The sequence below is a fragment of the Lithobates pipiens genome, unplaced genomic scaffold (genome assembly GCF_037356315.1).
Source record: "Lithobates pipiens isolate NorthernLeopardFrog02 unplaced genomic scaffold, aLitPip1_a1.2 Scaffold_3, whole genome shotgun sequence".
Taxonomy (NCBI): domain Eukaryota; kingdom Metazoa; phylum Chordata; class Amphibia; order Anura; family Ranidae; genus Lithobates; species Lithobates pipiens.
The window spans coordinates 36,639,076-36,652,935 of record NW_027507790.1 but is presented as its reverse complement, the minus strand read 5'-3'; the positions used below and the strand labels follow the sequence as shown (position 1 = coordinate 36,652,935).

Here is a 13,860-nt window from a genome sequence, read left to right as displayed (position 1 = left end):
AATCGCTGGCTGAAAAAGCTGATATCTGAATGATGCCTGAATGATTATACAATATTTCTAACACATTGCATGTACATACCAAAAATGACACCCCAAAATAGATTCTCCTACTCCTCCTGAGTACGGCGATACCACATGTGTGAGACTTCCACAGCCTGGCCACTTAAAGAGGCTGAGTAAAGCCAAGTATGACTGAGCATGGCAGAGTATGGCTGAGTATGGCTGAGCATGGCTGAGCATGGCCGAGTATGGCCGAGTATGGCTGAGCATGGCTGGGTATGGCTGAGTATGGCTGGGTATCGCCGAGTATTGCAGAGTATGGCAGGGTATGGCAGAGTATGGCAGGGTATGGCAGAGTATGGCAGGGTATGGCAGAGTATGGCAGGGTATGGCAGAGTATTGCAGGGTATGGAAGAGTATGGTAGAGTATGGCAGGGTATTGCAGAGTATTGCAGGGTATTGAAGAGTATTGAAGAGTATTGCAGGGTATTACAGAGTAGTATGGCTGAGCATGGAGGGATGGCTGAGCATGGATGGATGGATGTGACTGCAAATGTCACAGAGCAGCGCTGTGGGCACTACAGATCCAACCCACAGTGCTGCTGCCACCAATCTCTTCCCCTCTCCTCTCGCACTGTACCAATCGGTTTGTTTACAAGTGATCGTCTGTCTTTTGACGGAGCGATCATGTGGTAAATGGCAGCTATCAGTGGCCATTTACCGTGATCCGTGATGCTGGAAAACCCTCCAATGTGGCTGAATTAACCGTTTGCCAACCGGCCCATAGCCGAATGACGGCTACAGGGCGGTTGCATAAGTCTGGGAGGGCGTACAGTGATGTCCTCCCAGAATCCCGCTCTCGCGTGCCCCCTGGGGTCACGCACCCGAGAACACCCATGACCGCTGGGTCCAGAGGACCGTCATTTGGCTATGGGCTGGTTGGCAAGTGGTTAATTCAGCCACATTGGAGGGTTTTCCAGCATGAGCAACTTGTGTAAGGTCATGATACAGCATCTCAATTTGATTTAAGTCCGGGCTTTGACTAGGCCACTCCAAAACCTAAATTTTGCTTTGTTTGAACCATTTGGAGGTGGACTTGCTGTTGTGTTTTGGACCATTGTCCTGCTGCATAACCCAAGTGCACTTGAGCTTGTAGTCACAAACTGATGGCCGGACATTCTCCTTCAGGATTTTCTGGTAGAGCTCAGAATTCATGGTTCCATCCATTATAGTATGTCTTCCAGGTCCTGAAGCTGCAAAGCAGCCCCAGACCATCAGGAAACCACCACCATGTCTGACTGTTGGTATGATGTTCTTGTTATGAAATGCTGTAATAGTTTTATGCCAGATGTAATGGGATGCACACAATCCAAAAAGTTCAATTTTTGTCCCATCAGTCCACAGAATATTTGCCTAATGCCACGTACACACGACCGGACTTTCTGGCAGACTAGGTCCGACGGTCTTCCTGATGGACTTTTGGCTGAGTTCCGACAGACTTTCCAACTAAGTCCATTCATAAGTCCGTTCGTTTTGAACGTGATGATGTAAGACGGGACTAAACAAGGACGTTCAATAGCCAGTAGCCAATAGCCAATAGCTTCTCTTGCATTGTATTTGGTCCGTCAGACCAGCACACAGACGAACGGTTTTCCCGATTTTAGTCCGTCGGAATTGAGTCCGTCGGATAGATTTGAAACATGTTCTATTTCTAGGTCCGTCTGATTTTTTTTCGAAAAACGATCGGACTAGCCCACACACGATCAGATTGTCCAACGGACTAATCCCTTCGGACCTAGTCTGCTGGAAAGTCTGGTGGATAATCAAGATGTTTTTTGGTAAATGTGAGATTTGTGTTCTTTTTGGTCAGTAGTGGCTTTGGCCTTGGAACTCTCTCATGGATGCCATTTTTGCCCAGTCTCTTTCTTATTATTGAATCATGAACACTGATCTTACCTGGGGCAAGTGAGGCCTGCAGGTATTAAGATGTTGTTCTTTTATGACCTCCTGAATGAGTCATTGTCATGCTCTTGGAGTAATTTTTGCAGGCCGGCCACTCCTGGGAAGGTTCACCACTGTTCCAAGTTATCGCCATTTGTGGATAACAGCTCTCCCCGTGGTTCACTACACTTCCAAAGCCTTAGAAATGGCTTTGAAAGACTTCCTAGACCGATACATGAACATTACTTTGTTTCTAATCTGTTCTTTCATTTTTTTAGATTGTGGCATGATGTGTAGCTTTTTGTGATCTGTTAGCGTGCTTCATTTTGTCAGAAAGCTTCTATTTATGTGATTTCTCGATTCAACATGTTTGGCAGTAATCAGGCCTGGGTGTGACAAGTGAAATTTAACTCAGCTTTCCAAACAATTGTGGTTAATCACAGTTCATTCATAATTCAGCATGGGAGGGGTGTCAGGGCTGGGCTCAGCCCTTCCTTCACTGAGCTGGCCGCTGACATTCCTTCTGGCTCCAGATCCTGCTTGCTGTTCTACTACGCTCATCTCTGGCTCCCTGATGTTTTGGCTTTCTGACTATCCGTTCCGGGTCCTGAACTCTGGCTATGTTTTAACTATGTTTACTCTGTTTACCTTTTTTTATTATTATTAAACAAGTGAGATTTAACTGTACTTCTGTCTCAGTCTGATTCATGGTTTCTGACAAGGGGGCATTTACTTTTTCATTATCCTTATTCCTTATAAGGTTTTTTAAAAATAGAAAAAGATACATACAAACATTGAACATAATAAACATTCAGCACTACAATTCCCAGCACCAGTGTACAATGCAACTCCCATATCAAATAACAACAGACATCATTAATCCTTTCATATTAAACCCTAGTAAAGGGGGAAAAAAAGGGGGAAGGGGGAGGACATATACAATGTACAATAATGATATAGAGTTAGGCCGCGTACACACGGGCGGACTGTTCGCCCAACCTTGTCCGCTGAACAGTGTTTGGGCGGACAGTCCGCTCGTGTGTGGGCTTTCAGCGGACAGTTTCAGCGGACAGTTGGACGGACAAAGTCTTTCGGAAATTCCGAAAAACTGTCCGCTGAAACTGTGTTTGAGCGAACAGTCCGCCCGTGTGTGGGCTTGTCCGCTGTACTTTCGAAATGAGCGGACTGTTCCCGCTCGGAAAGTCCGCCCATTTCGAGCGCGTGTACAGGTAGGCGGGGCCCGCGAAGGAGACGTCGCGGGCTCCGCCGCCTGGAATGGGCTTAAAGGGGAACCCCAACGCCGAAAAAAATCGGCGTGGGGGTTCCCCCCAAGTCCACACCAGACCCTTGTCCGAGCACGCTACCCGGCCGGCCAGGAAAGGGGGGCGAGCGAGCGCGCCCCCCCTCCTGAGCCGTACCAGGCCGCGTGCCCTCAACATGGGGGGTGCCTTGGGTAAGGGGGGGCCGCGCGGCCCCCCCACCCCAAAGCACCTTGTCCCCATGTTGATGAGGACAAGGGCCTCTTCCCGACAACCCTGGCCGTTGGTTGTCGGGGTCTGCGGGCGGGGGGCTTATCGGAATCCGGGAGCCCCCTTTAAGAAGGGGGCCCCCGGATACCGGCCCCCCACCCTATGTGAATGAGTATGGGGTACAATGTACCCCTACCCATTCACCTGTGAACTAAAGTACAATAAAAAACACAACACAGAGAAAAAATATTTTATTGCACAGCTCCGGGGGTCTTCTCGCCGGACTCCTCCGCTATGTGTGTGTAGCTCTTTTGCTAGCGGAGGAGTCCGGCTTTCTTCCTCCCCGCCGCCGGCCTCTTCTCCCGACTTCGGGGGTCTTGTCCCCCTCTTCGGTTCTTCTGCCGGGCCACCGCGCCTGGTCCGGTGGCCCGGTCTTCTGTCGCCGTCTTCCGTTCTTCTGTCGCCGCCTTCGGTTCTTCTGCCGGGCCACCGCGCCTTCTTGTAGCTCTTTTACAGGCGGTGGCCCGGTCTTCTGTCGCCGCTGTCGTCGCCGCCGCCGCCGCCTTCCGTTCTTGTTCTTCTTCTTGTTCTTCTTCTTCTTCTCCTGGAGATGTTGACTCGACGATCTCTCCGGCCGGAATGCCAGAGCCGCGCTGTGCGGTCACTTATATAGTGACAATGGGGCGGTGTCACATGGTATATGTCACATGGGTTGGTCACATGGTGACCCCGCCCCCTTACGATGTCATAGTCCCCATGTGACATCAACCCATGTGACCAACCCATGTGACATATACCATGTGACACCGCCCCATTGTCACTATATAAGTGGCAGCGGAGCGTGTCCCTGGCATTCCGGCCGGAGAGATCGTCGAGTCAACATCTCCAGGAGAAGAAGAAGAAGAACAAGAAGAAGAACAAGAACGGAAGGCGGCGGCGGCGGCGACGACAGCGGCGACAGAAGACCGGGCCACCGCCTGTAAAAGAGCTACAAGAAGGCGCGGTGGCCCGGCAGAAGAACCGAAGGCGGCGACAGAAGAACGGAAGACGGCGACAGAAGACCGGGCCACCGGACCAGGCGCGGTGGCCCGGCAGAAGAACCGAAGAGGGGGACAAGACCCCCGAAGTCGGGAGAAGAGGCCGGCGGCGGGGAGGAAGAAAGCCGGACTCCTCCGCTAGCAAAAGAGCTACACACACATAGCGGAGGAGTCCGGCGAGAAGACCCCCGGAGCTGTGCAATAAAATATTTTTTCTCTGTGTTGTGTTTTTTATTGTACTTTAGTTCACAGGTGAATGGGTAGGGGTACATTGTACCCCATACTCATTCACATAGGGTGGGGGGCCGGTATCCGGGGGCCCCCTTCTTAAAGGGGGCTCCCGGATTCCGATAAGCCCCCCGCCCGCAGACCCCGACAACCAACGGCCAGGGTTGTCGGGAAGAGGCCCTTGTCCTCATCAACATGGGGACAAGGTGCTTTGGGGTGGGGGGGCCGCGCGGCCCCCCCTTACCCAAGGCACCCCCCATGTTGAGGGCACGCGGCCTGGTACGGCTCAGGAGGGGGGGCGCGCTCGCTCGCCCCCCTTTCCTGGCCGGCCGGGTAGCGTGCTCGGACAAGGGTCTGGTGTGGACTTGGGGGGAACCCCCACGCCGATTTTTTTCGGCGTTGGGGTTCCCCTTTAAGCCCATTCCAGGCGGCGGAGCCCGCGACGTCTCCTTCGCGGGCCCCGCCTACCTGTACACGCGCTCGAAATGGGCGGATTTGCCTCCGCCTTACGTGGGCGAGTCCGTTCATTTCAAAAGTTGAGCGAACTGTTTGCCCAACCTTGTTCGTCAAACAGTCCGCTCGTGTGTGGGCAAGTCCGCTCATGCAAATTTTGAGCGGACTGTTTGATGAAACTGTTTGACGAACAAGGTTGGGCGAACAGTCCGCCCGTGTGTACGCGGCCTAAGATATCCCCAAATAGCAATAGTAAAAAAGTTTATAGGTTCCCATCTGGGCTTACACAAGCCTCACTACCCGCCACATAGTTCATCTATTGGGCCAGGCAGTTTTGAACAGCTTTTTTCCCTTAATAAATTAAATAATAATTTAAAAACTGCATCTTGGATTTACCCGGGGTTATCTTTGTGTAATATTAAAATGTATTTGATGATCTCAATCATTTAAGTGTCAGAAATATGCAAACAAAAAAAAAAAACAAACAGGAAGGGGGAAAATACTTTTTCACAGCACTGTATGTAGATTGGTGCTCCCAAGCTACAGTTCAACCCCATCTAAACTCAGTAGATTTGTATTGGTCTTCATTAAGGCACAGAGGTAACATACAGTAGTTGTCTTACTGAAGTAAATATTGCTATTTGCAATACAGCAATGTAGACTATATGCCTTCCTAAAGCGGAGTTCCATTCGTTTGTACGTTTTTTAAAAGTCAAACAGCCACACTCCTGTCCCATGTCTAGTGATGTGTCCGCCCAAAGCCTCGCTCCTCTCCGTGGTGCCGTCATTGCAAGTGTGAGCACCCGGCTGAGACAGCTTGCGGCTTCACAGCTGGGTGCGCACTGTGCATAAATGTCGCGCTGATCTCTTTTAGTGGGCAGGCAATCTTCTGGGACCTGTGACATGTCCTAGAAGATTGCAGAGAGGGAGGGGCTGTCAAGGGGGAGTGGAGTAGTCCCCTAGGCTGCGGGGCGACTGAAGCAGGAAGGGAGACAGCAAGTACCTGTCAAAACAAGGTATCCACTCCCTCCCCCCAAAAAATGACATGCCAAATGTGGCATGTAAGGAGACAAGGAGTGCTTAAAGCTGAACTTCAACTTTTGTGTGAAACTTCTTTTTAACAACAATTGGCACATTTCTAGTAACACAAGCACTGTTAAGTCATGACATGAAATATGACTTGTATAGAGTCTATATAGAAAAACAACCTTAAAAAAAAACAAAGAAAAACATCAACAATAGTAACTCACACTGTATAGAGGTAAGTATAATATATTTAGCAGGGTTAACAAGAGCTCTAAAACACTCCCATTAGCTATGTTTAGTTGAAATATGTTTCCCAAATGGCCCAAGAATTATGAAACTTATCAGCTTGAAAAAGTATATATACCATATGTTCTCCATATTCAAAGCTCAAAGCTAATGTGTCTTTTCAGTTCCATGATACTTGGGGTCTCATTAGTTTTCCATTGTTTAGTTATTGAGAGTTTAGCAGCAAATAAGACATGCATGGTAATAGGCCTTAGGTCAGCAGGTATTTTTTCTACTCCAATAATAAGAAGGGCAAGTTCTGGAATAAGTTTTAAGATCAGCCCTATAATTGATGAAAGCAGTATTAATACCGCCTTCCAAAAGCATCATAAATGAGGACAGGACCATAACATATGTGTTAAAGTACAGTAACATATGCCACATCCCTTCCAACGAGAGTTGTCAGGTGGTGTTGCAAATTTGGTTACTGTATAGGGGTTATATACCATGTCAAGTGAATTATTTTTAGACATTTTGAATATACATGGCTATAAAGAATGGCCTTTCACCATTGCACATCAGTAAATGCAGTTGTGAGTTCCCTCTCCCATCTAAACAGTTGATTTGCTAGATGATTAGAAGATTATTTTTTATTAATTTAGTATGTTGTAAAAGTTCAACCCCATTCTAGAACCGTACAGCAGGACATGTAGTAACACCTCAATATACAGAAAAATATGCTAATCATTAGTGTAACTGCATTATTAGGAAAGCCAATGCACCCACACCTCTACACTGCTAGATGGCTTAGGGTCAAACTGAAAAAGATAAGGAAAGTGCAAAGATGAAGCTGGACCCGTAGTTTTTTTTTACTGGAAATGTTATCTTAAAGGGGTTGTAAACCTTCGTGTTTTTTCACCTTAATACATCCTATGCATTAAGATGAAAAAACTTCTGACAGTGACGGTCCCCCCAGCCCCCCTTGTTTTACTCACCTGAGCGTGTTTATTCCCTCGGCGGAGACGGGCTCTATCTCTCTGCCTGTTGTCTCGGCTTTTGATTGGATAGATTGATAGCAGCGCAGCCATTGGCTCCCGCTGCTGTCAATCAAATCCAATGACGCGGACGCTGGGAGACAGGGCCGGGTCTGGCATTTTGTGTCTATAGACGCAAATGTTTGACTTGGGAGCGCACCCGCATGGTAACCCCCAGGGAGAGCGCTTCTTCTAGGGGGTTACTGATGTGGGGAGGAACTGATATCGCCGCCGGGGGACCTCAGAACCGGTGGATCAGGCCCACTCTGTGCAAAATGAACTGCACAGTAGAGGCAAGTATGATATGTTTGTTATTTAAAAAATAAAAAATAAGCAAGGGTTTAAAACCCGTTTAACGTATTACTGTTGGTGTAAATTATTTGGGTTCCTGGGCAAGTGGCTATTACACTCCAGAGGATCTCCTCAGTCTTTTGGGTTTGTAGTTTGATGTAAAAAAAGTGGAAATTGAAGCGCCACACCACTACCAAGAGGTCCAGATACAACTTCATTCCATTAAAGGGGTACAGTTCAAAAAGTATCTAACGTGTTTTGGGGGTCTAAGTGCCCCCTTCATCGGGGCTTGACCGGCAACAAAGTGAACAAACAAGAAGTGAACTGGACCTATAATGGCATTCCTTCTGGTGTGAATTCAAAGCACAGACCTAGTCAGCAGCTGGTCTCCTCCTGGTCAGGAGAACACACAGTGATTATTGCCAGCGGCTATAACCACTGGCAATGATCGCATGAAATACCCAACAGGCTGGTTGTACCCAAATTGATCAATCAATCAATCAACTTGTGGTAAAATTAGCCATACATGGTTCGAATCTTGGCTAGTACCTGCTGAACCAGCCATGATTCAAACCTATGGCCGGGTTAACACTACCCTCTCCAGACAATACTGCTGTCTTAAAGTGTTATTTCATAGCTAAAGGAGACAACCTATGTTGGCCCACACCTGTAGAATTTTGTTTGAGCAGTTCAGTCATTCAACGGTGCCTTCATGAATTCAACTAATTTTTAATGAATTTTCATTCAAGTACCATGTCAATGTCTTGATTTTTGTAAAATGAACTATCCACTTCCAGATAAACTTCCAGATTAACAAGTGCATGCTTATAAGACTAGTTACTTTTTTTTTTCTCAGCCAGGAGTGAATTCAACGATTAGACATTTCCTATTAGATTTGATAAGAATTTTCTATACATTTTTTCACTCGCTCTGGTTGAAATAGATTTTCAACAGATTTTAACTCTTAGGCCGTGTACACACGGGCGGACTGTCCGTCCAACTAAGTCCGTCAGACAATCCGACAGACAGTCCGTTCTACTTTTGAATGAACGGACTTGACCACACACGACGAACAGACAGTCCGCTGAAAGCTTGCGCGATGACGTGTACGGCACGTACGACCGGACTAGAAATACGACGTCCAATACACTGCAATGCAACCTTCGGCCGTGTAAATCCTTTCTGAGCATGCGCCATACTTAGTCCGTCGAACTAGCCTACTCACGAGCGGACTGTTCGCTGAAACCAAGTTTGGACGGACAATATTACGGAAATTCCGAAAGACTTAGTCCGCCAGACTGTCCGCTGAAAAAGTCCGCTGAAGCCCACACACGAGCGGATTGTCCGCTGAAACACGTTTCAGCGGACCAAGTCCGTCAGACAGTCCGCCCGTGTGTACGCGGCCTTAGGCCGCGTACACACGGGCGGACTGTATGGCCAACTTAGTCCATCAGACAATCCGACAGACAGTCCGTCCTACTTTCGAATGAACGGACTTGACCACACACGATGAACAAACAGTCCGTTGAAAGCTTGCCCGATGACGTGTACAGCACGTACGACGGGACTAGAAATTGGAAGTCAAATACACAGCAATGCAACCTTTCGCCGTGTAAATCCTTTCTGAGCATGCGCCATACTTAGTCCGTCCAACTAGCCTACTCACGAGCGGACTGTCCGCTGAAACCAAAGTTGGACGGACAATATTACCGAAATTCCGAAATACTTAGTCCGCCAGACTGCACGCTGAAAAAGTACGCTGAAGCCCACACACGAGCGGACTGTCCGCTGAAATGTGTTTCGGCGGACTAAGTTGGACGGACAGTCCTCTCGTGTGTACGCGGCCTTAGTTAATCAAACAAATGTTCTGAAAACAACAATTTTCCAACAAAAGTCTACAGGTATAAGGCTAACTTAAAGCGGAGTTCCGTTGAAAAAAAAAATGCAGCTGCTGACTTTTAATAATCATACTCTCACCTGTCCCAGGGTCAAGGGATGCAGGGGAATATAGCCCTGCTAGTCTCTCCTCTCTGTAGCGCCGGCATTGTCACTGTAGCTCCACAGCCAGGCATGCACTGCGCATGTGCGATGACTGGCCGGGCAATAATCTGGGACCTGTGATGTGTCCCAGATGATTGCCGAGAGGGAGAGGGGAGAGGTATACTTCCTCCTGGCGCTGCGGTGCCCCAGGAGGAAGTGGGATCTGGAATGTGGTATGTCAGGGGGTCACCTTCCCTTAAAGCGGAAGTTCAATTTTTGGGTGGAACTCCGCTTTAAGACAGGAAGTGTTTAACTGGCTGGATCACCACGTGAAATTAATGGGAAAAAAAATAAAAATAAAAACAGAAAACTAATGCAGCCATCATATCTAAAGCTTGGTAAACTGCAATATGTTACATTTTTGGTTCCGGGTTTAAATAGGCATTAAGGATACATCTAATTGTTATCAGCAACCATCTAATGTTTCCTTTGCTTTAGTTTTCATTAAAGTACCCAGCAGTTGTTGCTGCAGGTCAGTCATTTTCTTAATGTCAACCGTTGCTCACATGATGATGTACTTCTAATGTATAATTGGCATTTCAGAGAAGAGATAATATACAAGCATTTGTAGAATTGTAAATTGCTTCAAGATTGCACATTACTTTACCACCAAGACTCACGCCCTGTCTAATGGACAAATGTCCTTCTGGAGATTAATGGTCTTAATAACTTTAATATCAAGGACACTTTGCCTTTATTTTATGGCCGCCACTTAATATTTTTACAATCAGTATAAAGCATATTGAGAATCGCTTTAACTCCCATTCACATAAATTGGATATGAAAGTCATTAGCAAAGCATTATCATATTAGCATTATTTCATTATATTGAAGCTACACGAATGCCATTATCACATATACATAAATTCTGCAGCTACAAAATGTATGTACATCAGCTAATAAATAGTGATACCAGTTAGTGATTTATGCACACTGATATTTCCACTGTGGTACTGCTAGCTTTGACTTGGACTCTCTTCTGTCACATACTGGACCTTCTATATTTGTAAAATGAGTCAATGGACAGGAAATAAATCATGAATTGCTGTAAATTACAAGTGTGTTGGTTTTTAAATCCTATTTATCACATGGTTTATATAAACTGTCTAAATAAAATGTTATATATACATATATATATATATATATATATATATATATATATGTATATATATATATATATATATATATGTATATATATATATATATATATATATATATATATATATATATATATATATATATATATATATTGCAGGTTCCGGGTTTATATATATATATAGATAGATAAATATCAATATATAAAAATTTTTATTTTAAAATATACATTTTTAAAATGAATGCAATGTTCAAAGTGTAGCAATTCATATCACCTATGAAGCAATTATTTTTCAGCCCTAAATTGATGGAAGGTGGCATCTAATTGGTTGCTTGGAGTGACTGCACTTTGCGCATCATCAACACTCTATGCGTTCCTTAGCAAACAGGGTGGTGCGTTTAGTTGCAACAGCATCCATTATCAAGAAAGTAAATGTTTAGTACTTACCATTATAGAGAACACAAATGCAACAATGTTTATAGGATATGCAGGGCAGAAACAGGCGAATATCGATAAGATCAGGTAATTGCTGGGCATGGGAGGTTGCGTGGATTCATTGTCAATGTTAGTCTCTGGGCTCTCTTCTAAAGCCCTTTTGATTTCTGGACTGGAAGGAGTTGGAGACATGGAAAATTCAGTGCACAGAAAGGGGTCTATCCAGAAAGGTTCAGCTGTCTTCTTTGAGGCTGAGGGGCGGCTATGAAACCCAAGTTGGGATTCAAGTAAGAAGTGATCTCATCTCGGCTGATGCCTGATAAGCAACGGAGCAACAGCCAGGGTGCTAGTGAAAGAAGGCAGACACAAAGATTTGCCTCAGAAGTCCTCAGAAGTGAAATGCAGATCTGTAGCCTTGTCTCCTAAAACCTGGTATTGCTATTTGATGCCTAGTGCAGGCCAGTTTCATCTTGGACAGAGCTGTTGCTGTTTATCCTGTGTGGGATACTGCCCTGATGATCTGGAAACCTTCTTGTTTTAATGCTGCTGTGATAAATAATTAAAACTTGCAAGTATTTGTAGGACTTTTAATCTCAAATTTTCTCACTTGGATTGTAGTGTGGCTCTACAATGAATTCCCAGACATAATGGGATTTATTTACTAAAGGCAAATAGACTGGTCACTTTGGAAGGAATTTGCCCCACAGCTTAGGGAATGAGGTGAAGCTCTGTTGACTTCCATCATCCAATCATGTGCAAGCAAAATGCTGTTTTTTAAAATTTACCTTGCATGTGATTGGATGTTTTTTTGCATAGTAAAAACTTCACACGTTCATTAGGCTCTGGGGCAACTGTCAGCTGGTGGGTGTCTTGCTATCCTAACTCTAATCCCTGCATGTAGGAGAGGCTCCTTACGATGCTGCAAGAGAAAGGAGTCACCCTGAAATAGGAAACCTGAGAAAGTGGTCATGCGGTGTGCTTTTGCACCTCTTGTCTGCATGTACTTGAATAAACCTATATTCTTAAAAAAAAAAACACAGTGCTGCGTAATAGTGCACTAGATGCAGTACAGATGCATACAGAGATAGGAACAGGGGAAGGGGTTAATGTAAAATCACATACAGTGTTAAGATGGAGATGAGGGGGTTAAAGTACAGATAATAGAGGAGCAGGATAATTTACAGGCCACATACAGATACAGGCTGGAGTTCAGATGTGCAAAGGGGGGAGGGGTGAAAGGGTTAAACTTCACAATAAATAACAATTAATACATGGATTAGCAGCAGTCCAATTTACTGGTTACTACTATTTCCTCTCCTTCCTCTTTTGTAGGAGAAAGGGGGGATCAGCAATATAAATAGTGAGTGAGTGACTTGTATAGCGCTACCTATGCGAACTGAATCGCCTCAGGGCGCTTTCTTGCCATCAGAGTCCATCTGAGAACAACTGTTTGGAGCCCTTAATGGGTGCAATCCTCAGTGTAAACAGTAGTGTGTTTACCTTTGTGATCGCTGTGATTGGGCATCACAGTAATCGCATGGTACAGAGCCACGTAGGTCAGCTCTGTATGTGGTATCTGTGAACCAAGCTATCTGAGAGAATGACTCCATTCATAGTCATTATTGGGTGCAACGGCCTACCATGGGCAAATTCTTCAGCTGCAAAAAAGCACTGGGGAAATATCAGTTCACCATTCTACCATTCATAAACATACAGCTGTAGCGTAGTGGTTGAAATCTTCTTTCATATTAATGAGCAGGTAGCTTAAAGTGGACCTAGTATCATGTATGTTTTTTATGTTACATTCATGCATGTGTAGTAATGTGTAAGTGGGCTATCTTTAGTTAGAAATTATTCTTACTACACATGGGAGAGAGCATGACCTTAGTCTAGGCAAAATCACTTGACTGGAGCTCAAGAATTACTCATTTAAGATAAAATAAATGGCTTTTTTTAACTTTTGTATTATACTTATACTGTGTATTTATTACTATTATTATTATTTATATTATGCAGACTTATAACATGTAAAGTTACTAAAAGGTGCACTTCAATTGTAATGTATAGTGGTTAAGTCCATACATTTTTTATAGGCTACCAAAAAACATGTGGAGCCAATTCAATGTCAGTAAAATATTTCCAAGGGGGCATCATTCCAATTGGAATAATTGTACAAAATATTTGAAGGACTCTAATTATGCACCCTAGAAATTATTCATTGATCATATACAACTAATATCAGTTAAAAGAATGCACATTTATTGTACACATAGTATTAAAATACCACAAAACATATGTGATAAAAAGGATCTTCTCATGAGTTACAACAAACATGCATATGAAGGCTAAAGATGACCTAATATGAAATATCTGGCTTATTCTACACATTTTGCAGTGATCCTGCTTCTTCAGGATTGAAAGTGTGCTTTCATATAAGAGCCAATAATGAATTAAGATCCATCTACAAAAAATACCAAATAAAATTACAAATTGTATATATATATATATATATATATATATATACGGTATATATATATATATATATATATATATATATATATATATATATATATAAAACATAAGAT

General features: G+C 44.6%; 1 protein-coding gene across 3 annotated transcripts in view; it reads right to left on the bottom strand.

Moving 5' to 3' along the window:
• PRKAB1 (protein kinase AMP-activated non-catalytic subunit beta 1) overlaps positions 1-11,701 on the bottom strand; it is a 169,056-nt gene extending 157,355 nt beyond the window's left edge. The window contains exon 1 of one of the 3 annotated variants that reach the window (XM_077461434.1): positions 11,288-11,701. In XM_077461434.1, coding sequence (XP_077317560.1) covers positions 11,288-11,467 — 180 coding nt within the window. In that variant the 5' untranslated portion in view covers positions 11,468-11,701. The remainder of the gene's footprint in view (positions 1-11,287) is intronic. The other 2 variants (XM_077461433.1, XM_077461431.1) reach the window with 2 other exon arrangements.
• Between the last annotated feature and the right edge of the window lie 2,159 nt (positions 11,702-13,860).